Consider the following 19,630-nt stretch of genomic DNA (forward strand, 5'->3'; position numbering starts at 1 on the left):
GTACGTTACGTCCGCTATATTTCAAAAGATTAAAGGTATTTTCAACGGTATCGGTGGTCCAGTGGTAAAGCGTCTGACTGCTAAACCGTTGGAAACTTCTTTTCGTAGGTTCGAGTCCACTCAAACTCAATTTTTTTTTTTTTTGGAAATACATTATTTCAAACTTATCCAGTTTTTTCAAACTACATATTCAGAATTGTTAAAGATAATGAAAAATATTAAATAATACTGTAACTGACAAAATACATGACAAGAGAAACGGTAGAATAGAAAGTACTTCAAAATGGTATTTATGCATATTACAGATAAAAATATTTAAAAAATATTATTGAAACATTTGTAAACAAGTATATTAATGATTATCATATAGGTAGAAGTTTGAAAAAATGTATTTCCAAAAAAAAAAAGATTGAGTCTGAGTGGACTCGAACCTACGAAAAGAAGTTTCCAACGGTTTAGCAGTCAGACGCTTTACCGCTGGACCACCGACACCGTTGAAAATACCTTTAATCTTTTGAAATATAACGGACGTAACGTACTTTTATTAATTAGGTTTACTTAGTTTAATTCCTATTCTATTCCACTGCATGTAAAAACATTGAACAGTGTATATACCATGTATTTGATAAATAACAGACGAAAATTCGTCGAATAAGTAACTCTAACACGCAAAAAACAGCAAAAATATCGGTTTTTAATTTTTTTAACTGTGGCGCACCTCTGCCAAAAATCTGAAAAAAATTGAGGATGATAGTATCAATAATATACACTTATAAAATAAATATGATCGTAGGATAGTATGACCTCAGGTCCTTCAATACAAAATCGCCATTTTTCAGGATTTTTTGACGTTTTTGATTTTTCACGGCTTCAGTTTTCAATTTAAAAATCTGAAAAAATTCTGTAATATGTGCCTCATAAACAGAAATGTCTCTGATTTTTTTCAGAATTTTCGAATGTCATTAAATGGGAGAAATTGGCCAAAAACCTCGCAATTACATTTTTACCCGTAACTACCCTCCCAGATGAGATACAGGGTTGAAACTTGGCACAGACTGGTTTTTCTTGATCACCTATCGAATGCTTCATAGCAAGTCGAATTTGGTTTGGGGGCACTTTTGACCATCTTATCCGGCTATACCCTTTTGACTTATACCACATTCATAATAACTAGCACATATGTATATTAATAATAAAATGAAAATATTGTAAGATTTCTTTTTTTCCCTTAAAAAATAAGTAATAATAAGAATTTAAAGAGCTCATTTAAATGCCAGTATATGCGCGTCCATTTAAAATTTAAATGGCTGAAGTTGCAGGCTCTGCTGCCAATCTGCCGCAAATCTGACATTACAGTCTGCGCGCAGACTCTGTTTTGTTTCTGTCGCCAATTTGGCAACAGGTTATGTTACCAGGATCTGCTCGGTTTCTGACGTCAATCTGCTATATGATTCTGTAGGCAGGTTCTGTTTGCAGAAACGCAGCCAAATGCGGAAACAGATGGCTATGGATTTGTAGACAGATTCTACCAGAGTCTGCTGCCAATCTGCATGCAAATTGCTATCTGGGGTAATACGTTTCATTATTTTCATGTCATCCCAATTTGGACAGTAATCGAGATAAGTCATTTTTCGTTTTTTATTTAATAATTGTATTTCATCTTCTTTAATTGTATCTAATTCAACATTAGATTCTCGATTTCAACAACATTCCACGTGTTTTCATTCTCTGCTGTAGTATCCTTGCATTCTACATGTTCATTAGCAAACGCTAATAAAGTCTTCCCTTGTAGAGAATCGATATGTTTAATAACGAATTTATCAATTCGCATTGGTAATTCACCTTTAAATGTCCGGTTTTTTAAATCAGCGAATGCTGCTTCAACAGCTGAGGATGTAACTGTTATTTTGTTACAGTGAAAATTAGCACGCATAATACCTGTCCACAAGGATAGATAAGAAATTAAACTTTTTAATCTTATTACAACGCATAAAATGCATTTACAACGGATCCAGCTGTAGATTTCGATGCGATAGTCTCTGCCGACTTCAAAATAGAATTGCCCATTCCGTCCATTTAGTTTCAAATTTATCAAAAGATGCTTCTTCTGCGCTCTCGTTTTCGTCGAGAGGATCTTCGAACGATGTCCCTTTAAAGACATCATTCACTGATCTCAAGTGATTTTCTGAAGGAAGGAGCTCGGAATTGTTTTGACAGCCTACATCTTCGCTCAAAGCGACGACCATTGCTGATGTCAATACAGATTTTATATTTTCTAAATCGCTCATTTTATAAATATGAGCAATGCTTCGAATATAAAATTGTCGAACTTTAGGCGCTTTACCAATAAAATGATTAAGATCTAATCTTACGTAGCAACTAGGCAATTTTTCTTTTCTTTCTAAAACGGTAATGTCAAACAATATTTGCAAATAAGTTTGTGTATCTGCCCAATTAGCAAATGCTTTTGTAACTGCCATGAGAAGAGCCTTACTGAAATCTATGACTACCATTCGCGGTGAAGGTGCACCATCGGCTAATATTGATAAGAAAAAATAGGTAATTGTTGAAGCATCTTGTTTTGTCGATATCATTTGGAAGTGATTGAGTGGAACTGGATAAGTGGTTGTTTCTGTTACTAATACGCATTGGTATAAATACATATGAGGACTTTTTTCATTATTTAGAAGCTTCAATTTTTTTGCAAAACTACCTGTTGCATCGACTGTTAAATAACTATTCAAATTTCGACACATAATAGTTTTGTATAATATTTTTTGTTCCTCCGTCCAGTACATGCAAAAGAATGGGTCAAGCCCTATATTGCGTATAATGCCTACAAGGAATTCGTACTTTGCCAAGTTTAAATTAAGAATTGGATCACTATTTTTTAATTCCAAACGACGATCCAATTTTTGTTGTTTGGATTTTCGAAGCACTGCTGCATTATATAACATTGGTGGAACAGGATCTCCATGGTCCATTAAATATTTCGCTTCATTTCTTCTCCAAATGCTGGCATCTTGTTTATTTTCCAATAATTGAGATGCCCTCTTAATTGACGCCTTTTTATGTGTAAAAATCCAGATTTGAAATTGTTTAATTTGCATTGAAATATTACATTTACATTTCCTTCAGGTTTTCTTAATAAATGGCCAGAAAGTTTTGCTTTGCATTCTTTGCAAAACCCTATAAAACATGCATAATATTTAGACTCACTACTTTTAAAAACTTTTGCATATTTAAAGGCGAATGCGCATGGAATTTTTTTCTGCTCCCATATTTTAGAGACAAATATATCGGTCCATTTTCCCAGTTGGAATGTTATATATTTACGATTACCATACATTGTCTTTGTAGGCTTCACAGTCTTCCAAACATCGTTGGAGAAAACGAGCGAAAATGTTATATTCTCAATACCTATATTCGATTGATCGGATAGATTAAATACATTATCATCGGAAAGATTAAATTTATTATCATCCAGTGATCTGTTTATTTTTGTGCTTTTGTTAATATTAAAAGCACGCATCACATAATCGTTCAAACCATTTCTATTGGTATTTAATATTATGTAAACATGTTTATGAGTAATAGCAGAATTTAGACTATGCGCATGCGTTGCGAGCGTTCTCTTTGTATCTGCGTGCGCCGCGCCTGCCGATTTCTGTCTAACGGTCTACGCGTGTTCCCTTTGAGCATATGCACGCACTTTTCCGTTTGATAATAAAATACTTCTTGTACTCACTGTGATCCTAATTTATACGCAAATCGCGCTCACATACTCAATAATAGAAATAATTATAATATACTAAATAATAATAATAATAATAATAATATACTGAATAATATACTAAAAGAGATTTATTAAATCGCTTTAAATTAGACCAAAACCAAAATTGCAGAGGAGCTTCGACAAATGAAGAGCTCCGCGCAAGAAACAGTCATCTGAATTTTCAGTTGACTAGGTAAGATCGAAATTCGTTATTCGTTCGGTGCAGAAAACGGTCACGACGCGAAACTTTCGTGATTGTTTGTTGCTCCGAACATATTACATTTCAAGGCTAGGTTTCTGAAATTTTTGCGTCAACGTTCGGCGCAACAAACAGCCAGATATGGGCCATTCCACGCAAAGAGATCACACTTTTTCCCACATGGTTTTGGATTTTTGTTAAATTTTGTAGGCTTGTAGAATCCAATGTACGAACAAAAAATCGATGCTCCGTTCCTCGATATTGTTTAAACTTTTCGAATTATAAGGACTGAAAATTTAGGGTCACTTTTTTTTCAAAAAATCATAACTCGGAAAGTATTATAGATATCGACATGCATGAACCGGCATTTTATAGATAAAACTTCAAAGTTTAATAAAAAAATTACTACATGTGTAACGACCCAGAGATATGTACGTCACTGTACCGACATATAGGAAGAGCGGTTTCCCAAGAAGGCGACTCGTATGAATGAATTAGGGATTATAGGTTCGTGTGGTGTGCGGTTGAGGAGTAAAATCCAAACATTAATGTGCTAGACTAAAGATTTATTCAAGTAAGTAAATATCTAATAACTGAATGTAAAATAATAATGCTGGTATAACAATAAGTGCGGGCTAGAATGTGGAATACAGAAAGAAATTATAATACGTGCGCCCTAGATCAGAAAATACAATGAAAAATATATGATTAGTAATTAGTACGCGCCTTAATCTATGGATACAGCCAACAATCTGTACAATCACCGACTACGCTAAGTATTGGAAACTATACTTCAGTGGCTTGTACAGTACCCTCAGACACGAGCGGACTTTGCCTACAGGTCACAATCGGTTTCTGGTCTAGCCAGAGCTATGTTAATACAGGCCTGCTCAAGGAGCTCCGCTCCTCGCTAGATCTTTACACTTGAGTGTGTGACTCAGTATCAGCACGTGTTCAACACGTTGCGTACCATGAGTAGGGTATCCACAGATCCGAAGTCTCGTACGTCACCACTGGAAGAGAAGGATAAAACTTACTCTTGCGCTCTATAGTTGCCTAAGCAATTCAGCGCAGAGCCTTCCTCTACTACCAGAGTGCTGTCTGTATTCGACCGAAGTCGGAGATAATCTGATCTGATACCGCGTGGAACGCCTCTATTGATAGTCAGATTCTGCTGAGTTAGCGTTTTTTTTTCAATATAGGATTACTTTCGATTACTGGAATTCCCCATCACGTGACGGCCGAGCACCCCTGCTCCCTAATCTACGCGGATCTCCCTACTCTAGATTCTCACCCCACCGCGAGATCATCGGGGTTGCGCTGGCGCACACGTGGTCGCAGGTCGATAATTTATCGATAATCTAGCTTACCGGCTGTCTTACCGTCTAAACGTTTATCGATTTATTTTAATAGATTGAATTATCTCTTGAAAATGAAAAATATTTATTACAAAAAATATATAATACAAATTAAACTAAATATTTCTTATAAATTTAACTAAATATTAATAATAAAAATTAAATTAAACATTTTCTACGGGATTTAAACTAAAAAATTGATTATAATAATAAAAAGTAAAACGAAATAAAATAATTTTTAACAAAAAACAAATCCGACTTCGAAATGTACTAAAAAGTGTCAAATAATTTCTATTTCATTTATACCAATATTCCATAGCTATTAATAATATCTACTTAATCGTTAAATAGGATACCAAATACATTTCAAAGTTTTCGCAGGCGGCGCAAAATTAAAAACTTTTCCTCTACTAAGAAGATCCTAACTCGAGCGTCGGCAACCTATGATAAATCATCCATTTGATAATTTCAAGTAAATAATATTCAACGGGAATCAACAAACCCATTGCGAATGAACTATACTGCAGTTCACGAGTGACCACACTTAACTCGCGCAGCTAGTGACCTACTGCGGTCTACGGAGATTTTTAATAGTGCGTGTGATTCCCCTTTACAGCTTGCTTCTTACTTTGCGTTCACATCAATTTTTGCGACAAATAATAGGAATTTCATTGTATCGTGAAACTTTACAATATCATCACCGATTATCAATTATCGTACGTCATATATTTCTACCCGCCATTTATATGATCGCAAAGTATAATAAGAAGCAAGCTGTAGAGGGGAATAACACAAGTTATTAAAAATCACTGTAGACCTAGCGAGCTGCGCAAGTTGTGTGGTCCCTCGTGAATTACAGTATACATGCACATCAGAAGTGCTACCAACTTCTGATACAATCGTTACAATTACGAATGTTTTCTGCCGTATCTATAACGTTTCGAATTATTAATTACCAAGTTTGCCACACCGCAATAAAATCGTTACTGGCAGCATCGTTTGTTCGGGTACTTTTAATTTTGCGCCACCTTCGAAAACTCTGAAATGTATTTGGTATCCTATTTAACGATTAAGTAGATATTATTAATAGCTATGGAATATTGGTATAAATGAAATAGAAATTATTTGACACTATTTAATGCGTTTCGAAGTCGGATTTGTTTATTGTTAAAAATTATTTTATTTCACACTTTTTGGTGGAACCAGTAGTATTTGTAGGATAGCGTAAGGTGATTTTGGATTTCTGTTGCTTAGCTAATAACTATAAACCGGAAAAAATTGACCGAATTTAAATGGTTAATAAACAACAAATTTCATAAATTTTGGCGACTGAGATCATCCCGGATATACAGGGTGTCACGCGACTACCTCAACAGCCGAAGAGGGATGATTGCTAAGGTGATTCTAAACAACTTTTTCCTTTGCCAAAATGTTGGCTCGTTTTCGAGTTATTAACTTAAAACACCGACCAATCTGAGCGCGTACAGCACGCGGGCTCAGGGACTGCAATGTCGGCTACGAAAACCGGGCCTGACGTAGGTCGCGAACGAACGGCTCGGCACCCCGTTGGCATAGCACAATAAAAAAACTGAACTGGTAGAACATTTTTAGTCGTTTAAAATGAATACGGAACCTAATCTCTTGTCGCCTGTCATAATGTAAAAAAGGAAATTCCAAGCATTCTAAATGTTACGTCGCGAGCGAGATACGGCGCGCGACGTACAAATTAAAACGAAAAAGGAAAATAGAGGGTATTATGTTTAGATTTATATTATTATTTCTTTTACTTTCTGAGTGGTTAATACACGGTTGAGAACGGTATTAGCCCTACCACCAGTCCTAATCGCTTGTGACGATGTTAGATCACTCACGATTAGAACAATAAAAAGAATTAGTACGATTAATTGATAGATTAATTGAGTTCGTCAATGCTCTGGTCCCATACGGGCCCCTCGTATGATCTTGTGCGAAGATGGTAGGCGTGAACGTGAAGGAAGGAAGTGTGTTTGAAACGCAAATGAATTAAAACTGGTTAGGTGTGACAAAAGTATAATTTCGGAAAAATAAGCATAACAATAAAATGGTTAGTTGACAGGAAGTACGAGCTGCTTGAAATACAAAAGAAATAAAAGAAATATATATATTATCAAGAAAAGTATAAAGTTATATAAAAATGAGATCTATTGAATTTTTGATTCGATAATTCGAGCGACGATGTTTGGTGAACAATTAATACGCGAAAAAGAGAGAACGGTCCCAGGGGGATACTACCAAAACCACGGTTTCGTGGGGCCGGCTTCTTTGAATGCGATCGGAATTTTACTTGGAAATATTAATGTTTCGATACCTTAGATCGCAATGTTGAACAGAACGATCCAGTGGTAAATTTTCCAGAACACGCGGTTCCGTAGATCGCTCGTTTTGCCTCACTAAATCCAGATTCGTCGTATTGAATAGAAATGAAATGGACAACTTACCAAGCTCGATGTAAAATAATATATGATAAGATTTTGGATTCGCTTAATGGTCGCTGGTGTTGTCTAGAAATCTGGAAGGCGAAGAAAAGATGTGAAAACTGACACTTGCACTACGCGTTCGCGATCGGCCTTTTACTACGGTGTTACGGGACGATTATTTACGAAGCGGTGCGAAAACGATTTAAAAACCACGCGACGCGGAAAAAGGAAAAAAAAAAATATTAATTAGCGAACGATTTTAAGAACGAAAGAGAAAAGATAGGAATTGAAAAGTATGAAATTTTTACGTATTCGTAAGAGTCTTTAACGCGGAAAACCCGAATTGCAATCTCCCGGCACTCTGCCTTTTTCAAGGACTTTACCGGGCAGCTAATCACTACAATTTTCACGCGAAAACTATTGCTCGACGCGAACACAGGCTCCCCGTCACGTACCTCACGATTTTTCGACGAAGAGTGATTTGCCTCAGTCAAGCGATCGTGTCTCAGGGTTCAACCCGCGATCGGTACCCCAAAGTAGGGACATCATTTGGCAAATCAGGATACGTGTCGAAGGGGAAGGCCCGCGCGTATAGGTTTGTCTAGGCGCGTTTCCCGAGTTCTCATCCCTTCTTGACCTTTCTTTCTGCCTTCGTCTAACGTTATCTATTTCTTTCTACCCCTCTAGCGCTACGTGAATTCCATGCGTCGCAATTCTAAAGCTTCTGGAATATTCGAAATCTATTACGGCTTGATTTTATTCGAATTCGCTAATCAAGGAGGCTCTCCTAGCTAATATTTGCGGTATCGAAAAAGGTTTAATTATGATAGCTGTTTAATTTACTATATTGAATGACTATTAATTGAATACTATGAATTATTCCGTTCTTATTCGTTTGGCGGTTTGCGTAAAACGGCAATCGGTGTTTTATAATCATCGTCAAATCGCGAATATATGCGTGTTGCATTTAGTTGACATCAATTCCGTGTACATTATTTTTTAACGATTTACGTATATTCGAAACGTTCTACGTTTAACGTTTAGCAGTAGTTCGTTGACGATGTTTATTGCCTTGGTCGACCTTTGTCTCGAACGTTGTTGAACATCGGGCGACAAATTTCAAACTACAGTGGTTGTCACGCAAACCTTCGCATTCCATAATCATTCAAACAGTTTCATTCCGTTTCATACCAATCGCTTTCGTTCTTAATTGCATTCATTCCTTGTGGAAAGGTCAGCTGACGCACGCTTTGCAGGTAGGAGAGGTATTTCAGTTGCGAGATAAAACAAAAATCGTATTTCCCTTATTCTGCGCGATTAAGCTAGGAAGTTTCCAAGTGCGTCGCACTGCTTAAGGGGGTAGACACGGATAATAGTAGCGCGTTGACATTACCGGCAAAAATGGGCATAAACATGGGTTTACGCGCTTCCGTTATTCATCCTTGTATGACAAAATTTAGGGCTGGGTGAGGGCTTATTCGAAAGAGGAAGGTCCAATGCACACCGCTCAAATCATGTTTCAGTGGGATTATGTTGATGTTTAGTAATATAAGCGTCCAAAGAAGAGGTAAAAAATCGACAAAATGCATTCGCGGAATCGAAGCATTTTTAGGCCACTAAAAGAGTGCTGTGATTGAAATCATGAGTTGAACGGTCTAGCCACAACCCTTATCTGTAAATGAAGATCTATTTTGTCTTCATTTGTTGCGAAATAAGGACGAATAACGGATGCCCGTAAAAGCATTCTCGCAGACCAGTTCCGCCATTTTGTGGATAATACAGAGCAATTCATGTGACAAATTCAGTTCAGCTAGTGATTAGAAGGTGGCGTATAAGGAGAACGTCTGCTAACGTGTAATCATGACAAAAGACAATATCTTTACAGTAAATTTGTAAAAAGTCAATAGAAAATAGATGAACAAACTTAGATATGCACAAATATAATTACATAAATAGAAATATTATTCTTCTGTAAAAAACGCGATATAATACCTCTTGCCAATTTAAAAAACAAATTTGTTTGGAATATGTATTTATTTTACTTATTTTACTTTATGTTTCTTATTAAATACACCTATGTATTAAAAAATTATGTACTAATAATATTATATTTACTTATAATTAGGGTATGGGTATAATGTACAATAAACAAACCATAGTATTTTTTTATTTAATAAGTATTTTTATTTTTTTTATTTAAAAATGATTGTTGTTTGATTTTTTCCATGTCCTCCCCATTTTCCTCTTCCTCTTCCTCTACGTTCTCCGCCTCTTCCACCTCTGCTTTCTCCTCCCCCTGTTCTTTCTCTACCATCTCCTCTGCCTCTTCCCCCTCTTGCCCCTCTGCTGTATTTCAATTTCTTGATCTCTTTTTTTATATCAGAGATCTGTAAGATTTAACATAAACATAATTATTGTAGTATAATCATATGGGTGTTGATTCCACGCTGAGAAATCGGAATTATATGTATATACATACTTGTTTCTTATATGTTGCTAGTACTTTTTGAAATTCATTAGGATCCTCCGGAATTTTTTGTTTATTTCCTTCTTTGGCCGACTTATCGTTGCTGTTCCCCTGATTTCTCTGTAAAATTAATTCACTAAAATATGTATTTTTATCGTTTAAAAAAATTACAATTTGTTGAAATAAAAAAAAAATAGAGAATGGTAATTTCTCAACTTTTTTCTGTTAGTCTATAATGAAAATTTGTAATGACTTTCGTAGATTCAGATAAGTTATGTGTATGCTAAAAATTTCATCTATATCGGTGAACGCATTAAAAAATTATAAATGATTAAAATTTCCGAAAATCGTGATTTTTCATTTGAGAACTCGCACAACACATAGAAGAATAAAAGTGATAAAGATATTGAGCGTAAAGGTACTTACATTCGGCTCTGTATTTTCGGTGATCTCAGTGTTGCCTTGGCTACAATCCATTTTTTCCTAAAAATATGCATAGTGAATAATAAAAACTTGTTATTTCATAAAATAAGGAAGACACGGATGTATGTGCGTCTTGAAGGTACTTACCATCTTGGATTTCTGATGCTCTCTCTGATTTTCTTTTGTTTTACGCACAACGGTGAACACGCGCAAGAAAGCAATAGTTTTCAGTAGAGTTTTCATTTGTTGTGTATTATTTATAATTTGTGGTGTATTATTTATAACTTGTTGTGTATAATTTATAACTTTTGAACTATTTCATTTTTATACATTATTGTGCTAATTGTGTGAATATGGAACGAAAAGAAGAAAGTGAAAATGCAAGAAGCAGAATGCATTTGAAAGGGAATAAGAAAAATCGGAGTTATACCATATTTGCAAAGCGTGTATCTAAAAATAAAAAACGGCAAGAAAGGTAAGTTATGTTTTATATTATAGATTTGCATGAAGTCATTAGTTTTCGATGCAGTAATATCATGGTATTTTATAATATGTAATACAATATTACATATTCCCTTCTCTCATTCTCTCCCTTCTTTCATTTTTTATATTGGAGCTCTCCTTTGCGCGTTCGACGCCTACCATGATTGCGCGTACCATCGACTCCAATTCTCGGGCCCCTCTTCGCTATTTGTCTCCCATTCACATGTTTTGAAAGCGGATATCCAGCGAAATTTCGCGTCGATCGTGTGTACGAGAACGCTCGCGACAAAAGACGATCTCGCCGTATTTATTTATAGTAATAAATATCATTTCTCTAATATTAACCATTTTATTTTCATTACCAATATTATACCATGAAATTACTAAATCAATTCTAAACTGTAAATTTACGCATTATGACTTGAGCTTCGCTCTTATCGGCCGTCCCGCGATGCCCGCGTTTTTTTCATCTTTGTTACGGTTACAATGTCTGTTATCAATTATCGTTTCTTACAAACTCGGATTGTTATAAATCAGAGCTGTGCAAGATTTCCACTTTTCAGCCTATTTTCAGCTTGCTCCGCCAACCGCTATTCCCCTTGCCGCGACGTTCAGCGCGCAGCGTACGAAGCATTCAAGGCTCAAGAGCGTATCACTCGTAAACATATGCTGGCAACCACTTAAAAAAAAACGCATCGACAATAGTACCTCGTGGGTGAGGTGGGAAGCTATTGCCAGCGTACGTTTATGAGTGATACGCTCCTGAGCCTCGAACGGATCGTAGGTTGCGTGCTGAACATCGCGGCAAGGGGAATAGCGGTACGCGGAGCCAGCTGAAAATCAGCTGAAAAGGGCAAATCCTACCGAGCTCTGTTATAAATAATTCTATGTATATCGTGTTTCGACTGAATTGTCACGTGAAAAATTTCAAAAGTACGGCCCTGATCCATTGAAACATTGGCTATTTTACGCTGCTCCGGCTCTCATTCCATCTTTCTCCTTTAGAACAGAGGTCCGGAAAATGAGTGAGAGGTCTGTGAAAGCGAGAAGCCGATGTTTTGTTTGGGTGAAGGCAATTAGTAGAAGAACGATGGAATATGCTTTCTCATTCTAGTATTAGCTATTCTGATGTGTTCCGAGCCTCTCATGCTATCCTTCTCTTTTACGACCGTGTTTTACTACAAAGGCGAGCCGCGGCGACAGAGTGTTGCCGCCCAGTCATAGAATTTCGAGTCTCCTCTACCGTCATTGCAACATTTAGATTCCGAACACAGTCGCAATCTCGGAGGAATTACTATACTGCGAGTAACAACAATATACAAAATATACAAAACTCCTTGTCGATGCACCAGTGAAAAAGAGTTTCACAATTAAATTTTCTTTATTTCTTCAAGAGTGGCATTTAAAACATCTTTTCGTATATTATATATCCATTTATGTATATCAATAATTTAGGGAACATTTTGAATATTTGTAATTACATGTCCTGTGTATTCCTAGCAATAATTATATAACATTCGTACACAGATGTGCACTAATATTTCGTCAAAAGAAATAAGAGGGAGTATAACACGCAATTAGTAAATTGGAGCATGTTTCGATCATGTGCTTCTACATGCCTTCGGAAACGCATAGTGCGAGAATGAGAGGGCATGCTATATTCTATCCTTGTTCAAAAAGTAACATCGCTGTTCGGCCGATCGCTTTATGATTTACCGCTACCTCGGATCTCTCACTCGTTTCTCGCGTTCTCTATCGTCCCGTTTCGAGAACAAAGTCAAGCCGAATAGCATACCTGCTTCGAAATAAGCAACTGTTCAGTCCCGAGCCACTTGCTTATTTCGAGGCAATCCTGTATGACTCGAATGTGTCGGATTACCCGTCGCGATCAAGCTATCAGCTGCGATCAAGGTACTCGAACATTTGAACGGTTCGGTTTCTTTCTCTCTTTCTCTCTCTCTCTCTCTCTCTCTCTCTCTCTCATGCACACTCGCTTCATTCGTTGAACTTCACACTACCTTCCGTAATAAGCAACTGTTTTTATTTGGTACCTGCATGTGTGTGTGTGTGTTATTTCTACTTAGGCGTCGTTTGAAGAAGGCAGCGTACCTCGCGGTAGGTCAGAGCACCTGTACCGTAGACGATGCAGGTACCAGCTCTTCCGAAATGCTCCGACACTCGCCTGTTGCGACTGATTATTCTGCGATTGAAGAACCTTCCACTTCTTATGAGCTGCTGCCACACTGGCCTCTTGCTGACGATTTTTCTGTGATTGAAGAACCTTCCACCAGTTATGAGATGCTTCCATATTCGCCTGCTGCGAATGAATTTTCGACCGTGGAAGCGTATGAAGAAAACGTGGAAGATATTGAAGCGTACGAAGAAAACGTGGAAGATATTGAAGCGTACGAAGAAAACGTGAAAGATATTGAATCAGATTTAGAAGATTACGCATTAATAGAAACAGCAGAACCACCGCAGTTAGAAGAAAAATCAGTTTCTAGCGGGATAGATTTCGTCGATTTTCAACATGTTTCAAGCAAATAATATAGCTTGGAAAACATTCAAGTATCGGCTGTGGCGTGGAACACTTCCAAATAATTGGATGTCAACAAAACGGACTTGAAAAAAAGTACAAAGTAAAATGCCAAATGTGTAATCACGTTGAGTGCGTATCGTGCCTTCAGAACAGTGATAACACGATGGACATCAACCGCAGCGCTGTTTCCGGTACAATGATGACAGGCGGCGGATACAATCAACTAGAAGAAATACTTTCTGGCATGAACGTGTCCTGCATGAGCAAGAGAATTTACGAAAAATGCCAAGATGAAATAATCGATGCGTTCGAACTGGCTGCGCAACGAGAAATAGAAGACGCAGGGAAATTAGAAAAAGAGCTAGCTATAGCAAGAGGCGATATGCTTCCAGGCTGTAATATACCATGCATTCCAGTTGTCGCAGATGGCAGCTGGATGAAGAGATCATACCGTGGAGGTGATTACAACTCTCTGTCTGGTGTAGGAGCCATCGTGGGATACCACACCAAAAAGGTGCTCTACATCAATGTAAAAAATAAATTTTGTATAATTTGCCAAACCGCTGCCAAGAAGAAGGAAGAGGCACGGCAGCATCGTTGCTTTAAAAATTGGGGTCGTAACCAGAATTCAACTGGTATGGAAAGTGCTGCTATTGTAGACGGATTTAAATGCAGCATAGAAATGCACGGCCTGATATATTCAATATTAGTTGCCGATGGAGATAGCAGTGTGTACAAAAAGATATTGGACAATGATCCATACAAGGAATATATGGTGCATGTACGAAAAATTGAATGTACCAATCACCTGCTACGCAACTTTAGTAGAAAAATAAATGAGATCGCCACAAAAGGCCGCTTCAAGGAATTACGAGCTATTGTAAAAGAGAATGCCCTTCGCCTGCGCACTGGTGTGAAAAAAGCTGCAGAATACCGATTCAAAGAGAAAGTAACACTCGCTGATCAAATAAAAAATTTAAAAACAGACATGAAAAATGTAGCGAGCCATGTTTTCGGTGAACATCAGGAGTGTCAACGACTAGCATACTTCTGCAACAAATACTCTGACCCGAACAGAGTGAACTATGTTCCACAATTGAAAGAATGCGGTATTTATCAAAGCATTGAAGAAGCGATGCAACCGCTCTTTCCTCAAGCTGAAAGCTTGTTATATGGATTAAATAATAATGCAGTGGAGAGTTTCAATAACATAATTGCGAAATTCATCGGTGGCGAAAGAATAAACTTTGGACGCAAGGGCTCGTATCAGGGTAGAGTCTCTGCTGCTGTTCTTCATTTCAATTCAAGAGAGTCGTTCAGCCGATTGAGTACTGCTATGAACAAGGAACCGACAGCCATCGTACAAAATACGGAACAACGACGTAAACATGCATTGCAAATGGCAGCGAAATATAAGCAAAATGCCAAAGCATGTTCTTCTCGATACGAAAAGCAATCGTGCGACAAAGATTACGGCCCCACGGCAGAAAAACCAGATATGGAAGAAGCAGTATTCTCTTCTGAGTGTGAGAGGCACATGCTTACACTCCTTCAGTGGCAAACGATGAGACATAAAATTGAAGCAGAAACTCGCGATCAGGCCAAGAGCGAAAAATGGATAGCCTACCGTAAAAAATTATTAACTGCATCGCATTTCGGCAAGGTATGCCGATTGAGAAAGAATACACCAAGAGGAAATACGATAAAGAGTATAATGTATCCGCAAATTCAATATTTGCGTTCCCTTGAATACGGAAGAGAGAACGAGGCAAATGCCTTGAGACAATTGGAAACGGAAATGGGAATCCATATTCTACCGTGTGGTTTATTCATCGATGCCGTTGTGCCTTATTTAGGTGCAACTCCTGACAGCCTCGTGGACGGTGATACTATCGTCGAAGTGAAATGCCCTGAATCGGCGAAGGATTTATCGCCTGCTGAAGCAATAGAGCAACTTCCTGCAATACGGCGTATTTTCCGGGGTGATGAAATGAATAAAATTCATCATTACTATTATCAAGTGCAAGGACAGTTACACATAACGAATAGACAATGTGGTCTATTCTGTTTATGGACAAAGAAAGGAATAAAAATTACAAAAGTACAAAGAGACGACAGATTCTGGGCAACAGAAATGGAGCAAAAACTGAAAAGGTTTTATGAAGACTCCATGTTGCCAGAAATTATAGACAGCAGATTTAATCGGCAGCAACCTATTAGAGAGCCTGCATACATAAAACAGAGCAACAATACATGTACCAGTACACAAGAAAGTACATGTGACGATGTACATAAAAATCAGAATTGCACCGACGAGTGCACACAGTTCATATGATGAAGTGTATAATAAACGATTGCAATATAAAGTCGCAATGCACCTGCGGGTGCACACAGCTCATATGATGAGCTGTTCTATAGTCTATTGCGACTGCACCGTCGAGTACCCACAGCTCATATGATGAGCTGTTCTACAGTCTATTGAGACTACACTCGGCGGTGCACACACACACATGATGAGGTGTATAATAATATCTTTGACGGGGGTGGTGGTGGATCTCTTCACACTCTCCTATTAATTTTTACTTTCAGCTACTTTTCCTTACTTTGCAAGGGAAGAGAACAATTTATAATCTGGGAGGAAACGGGAACACACGTGTATAAAAAGGTAAGTACAATGCCTCTATTTTTATTACCTATACGTGAATTCATTTATAATCATTATCATGTTGTATTTATTTATTTAGGAGGTCCGCAATAAATGCACAAAAGTACAAATGTGGAGAGTCAAGAGGATTGTCTTTGAAGGGGGTGGTGGTGGGTCTCTTCACACTCTCCTATTAATTTTTACTTTCAGCTACTTTTCCTTACTTTGCAAGGGAAGAGAACAATTCTTTCATATCAAATGGAAATGATATGTATGACAGCGTAAGTATGACACATACTTTTAGGCACAAAAGTACAAATGTGGAGAATGAAGAGGACCATCTTTGACGGGGGTGGTGGTGGGTCTCTTCACACTCTCCTATTAATTTTTACTTTCCTAATAGTGGATTCATCAGGAAATGTAAGTAACAGATTTTACATTCAAATAGTATAAAATCAAAAAGAAATTGTTATATTTCTTTTTACAGATCAAACCAGGGTGTACAGCATGATAGTACAAGCGATCCGGAATCGTCTCAACCAAATTGTATACATAATGTTTGTTCAATAATTGCTTTCAGTTATCCTACAAGTGTATAGAGTTCATGTTCTATTGTATTATTTTTTTAATAAAAAAGGCTTCCCTTTTTGTTTAAATAATTCGCTATTTATTTACTAATCTAGCCATAACCTAACCGTTTAGTATTTTTATATAAAAAAAGATGTAACCTAAGAAACTTTATTTTTCTGGGATTTCCCATCATTTATTTATCCAACGTAACATATTGTAATATAAGCATATTTGGATTAATTAAAAGTATAATAAATTTGCACTATCAACCAAACTTTGCGTTTAAATTTTGTCAAGTACAATGCGACAGCTGACTATTTCTTTTACATTCAGAATAGAATACAGAATTAGAAAAAAGCGCCCTCTCATTTTCATCGGCCTGCCCTACATCTATGGGTATTACCATTTCGGTGCAGAAAAATCTGCTGTAATACCGACCGGCCAAATCGGAGATTCGGGACGTAGGTATTACAGCAGTTTTTTCGTTGGGCCTAGTGGAGCCACTTGCGTGGTCTGGTACGAACTTGAAAGGTTTAATTCTCAGCTAGCGTGCGCGCAACACGATCTAGGAAGGCAACAGCGCCTCAAGCATTTTTACAAACACATTCAAACGCTCATCTCGCCAGAGGCATCGCGACGATCCGCCTGAAGAACGAAAGCGAAACATTGGCGCGTGGTTAGAGTGAGATGTAGGGTGATCATGCTATCCTTCTTTCAACCTAAATGATAGAATTGTCCCGCTCCGATAAATTCTGACTGACTGAACGCGTGGATTTTATATAGCGCACCGTAGCACCCCTCGCTGCTGAAAAATATATGCCTACTCTGAAGAACCGAAGGAATGTGCAATCTGAGAAACTTTTTAGAAAAAGTTATTAACTTCTTTAAATAAATGTTTCTTAATTAATAAAAATATACAGGATACGTCATGCAATTTCTGACGGGTTATATCTTGAATTTGATAAGAGATAGGAAAAAGCTGTTTATGTAAAAGTTCAATGGTATGATAATGTCTATTTTTCTGTGATTTCATCTTCTCCGTGAATGCAACGATGCACTCAAAAATGCAAATCCACTTTTTATTTAAATGGAATTGCATCAATTTTTACTTGTGTCAACTCCTTGAAACATTCTGCATAAAAAAGTACTAAGTATGGTACTATTAGAACTAATAAATGGAGGGACCTCGCATATATTCAGCCGAGATGTCAAATCTCGAATTAGATGCGACGACCAGCCAAGCGTGAACGTAGAAAGGGACAGACAGTGGAGGAGAGAGAGAGCAGTCTAATGATCAAAGGAAAGAGCCGAAACGTATCGGTGTAACTAATACTAATTCAATTATAAAACTTTTTTATTTTTGACTTTTTTTTACTGAAACTTTTACTAGCGCATTGGTGAAATTTTTCTGATTAAAATGATACCAAACACGATATAGTTTGAATGGGGTGAGGTTTGTTATGGGGCGCTGTGGAAAATCCAGGCGGGCGGCAGTCAAATCTTAGCGAAAGGGGACAATCTCAACATTCAGAATGAGAGAAGGACAGCATGACTGTAGTGCGTCTCACTCAGCGTTCGGGCGATGTTGCCTTTTTCGCTTGCCTTCGTAGCACAGTTCGAGTGACGTAATCAAGCTAACGCTTGATTCTGACTACGATTCCAAATCGGCAGCCTTTCTACTTAGACGCCACCTTATAACTACTAGCTGAACTAAATTTGTCACGTGACTTGCTCTGTAGTATCCAGATAATGGCGGAACTCGTCTTTGGGAATGCTTTTACGGGAATCGGTTATTCGTCCTTATACGAGAAGATCTTGAGCTGAATAAGGGCTCATTCGAAAGAGGAAGGTTCAATGCAGGGCGGTCAACTCACCGTTTGAGTCACAAAACTCTTTTAGTGGCCTAAAAATGCTTCCAATTTGCAACTGCATTTTGTCGATTTTTTCTTCTACTTTCGACACTGATATTATTAAATATACACATAATCTCGTTAAACCATGAGTTGACCGCCCTGCATTGGACCTTCCTCTTTCGAATGAGCCCTTACCCAGCCCTATGTGTTCTCATATAAGGACAAATAACCGATTCCCGTAAACCCATTAATAGGCCCGTTTTTGCCGGTAATGTCACCTCGCTGCATTACCCGTGTCTACCCCCTTAACCGCGCGGCGAAAGATGTTGATAGTACCTCTCCTTAACCTTAGCGATTTCGAATTTCTATGTGTTTATTGCTACACGGTTTCGACGAGGCAATCGTCCCAAGGGAGGTTAACTTCTTATTATTTGAAGAGAACTAATTATAGCCTCCTTTGTGTGCCTCGCCTGGGATTATCTCCAAGTGCTGCGCACCGACGAGGTACACAAATTCAGTATATTAAACGGTTAAACTATTCAACACTATCAGAAAGAAAATGAAAATAGATGTTAGCTACGGTCGGATTCTTGAAAACAATCCGGACGTAACACTAAACAACAAATAAAAATGATTGAAATGGAATAATTAATAAACGTTTGAATTGGAGGCTACGTTAATGATGAAAAATTTGAAAACAATTTAAATGAAACTTTCGCATTCGTTTCTAAATTAACCTGCTGGGATTTGTGTTGAATGAATTTGGTGACGAAATTGGTGGACCGAATTTTATATTTCAACACGATAATGCTGCGATTCATCGTGCCAAATCCGTCAAGACATGGTTTCAAACGGTAAATGTT

The 19,630-nt window shown here is 37.5% G+C and overlaps 1 protein-coding gene across 1 annotated transcript; it reads left to right on the plus strand.

The window, feature by feature from the left end:
- Nucleotides 1-13,747: 13,747 nt before the first annotated feature.
- On the plus strand, nucleotides 13,748-16,877 carry LOC143305566 (uncharacterized). Its single transcript, XM_076689653.1, has 2 exons — nucleotides 13,748-16,764; nucleotides 16,832-16,877. The coding sequence occupies exon 1, from the start codon at nucleotides 13,813-13,815 to the stop codon at nucleotides 16,033-16,035; it is 2,223 nt and encodes a 740-aa protein (XP_076545768.1). The 5' UTR covers nucleotides 13,748-13,812; the 3' UTR covers nucleotides 16,036-16,764; nucleotides 16,832-16,877.
- The last annotated feature ends 2,753 nt before the right edge of the window (nucleotides 16,878-19,630 follow it).

Source organism: Osmia lignaria, chromosome 8, assembly GCF_051020975.1.
Source record: "Osmia lignaria lignaria isolate PbOS001 chromosome 8, iyOsmLign1, whole genome shotgun sequence".
Taxonomy (NCBI): Eukaryota; Metazoa; Arthropoda; class Insecta; order Hymenoptera; family Megachilidae; genus Osmia; species Osmia lignaria.

Coding starts and splice junctions, on each gene's coding strand:
- LOC143305566 (XM_076689653.1), top strand. CDS start 13,813: ATGTGTAATCACGTTGAGTGCGTATCGTGCCTTCAGAACAGTGATAAC.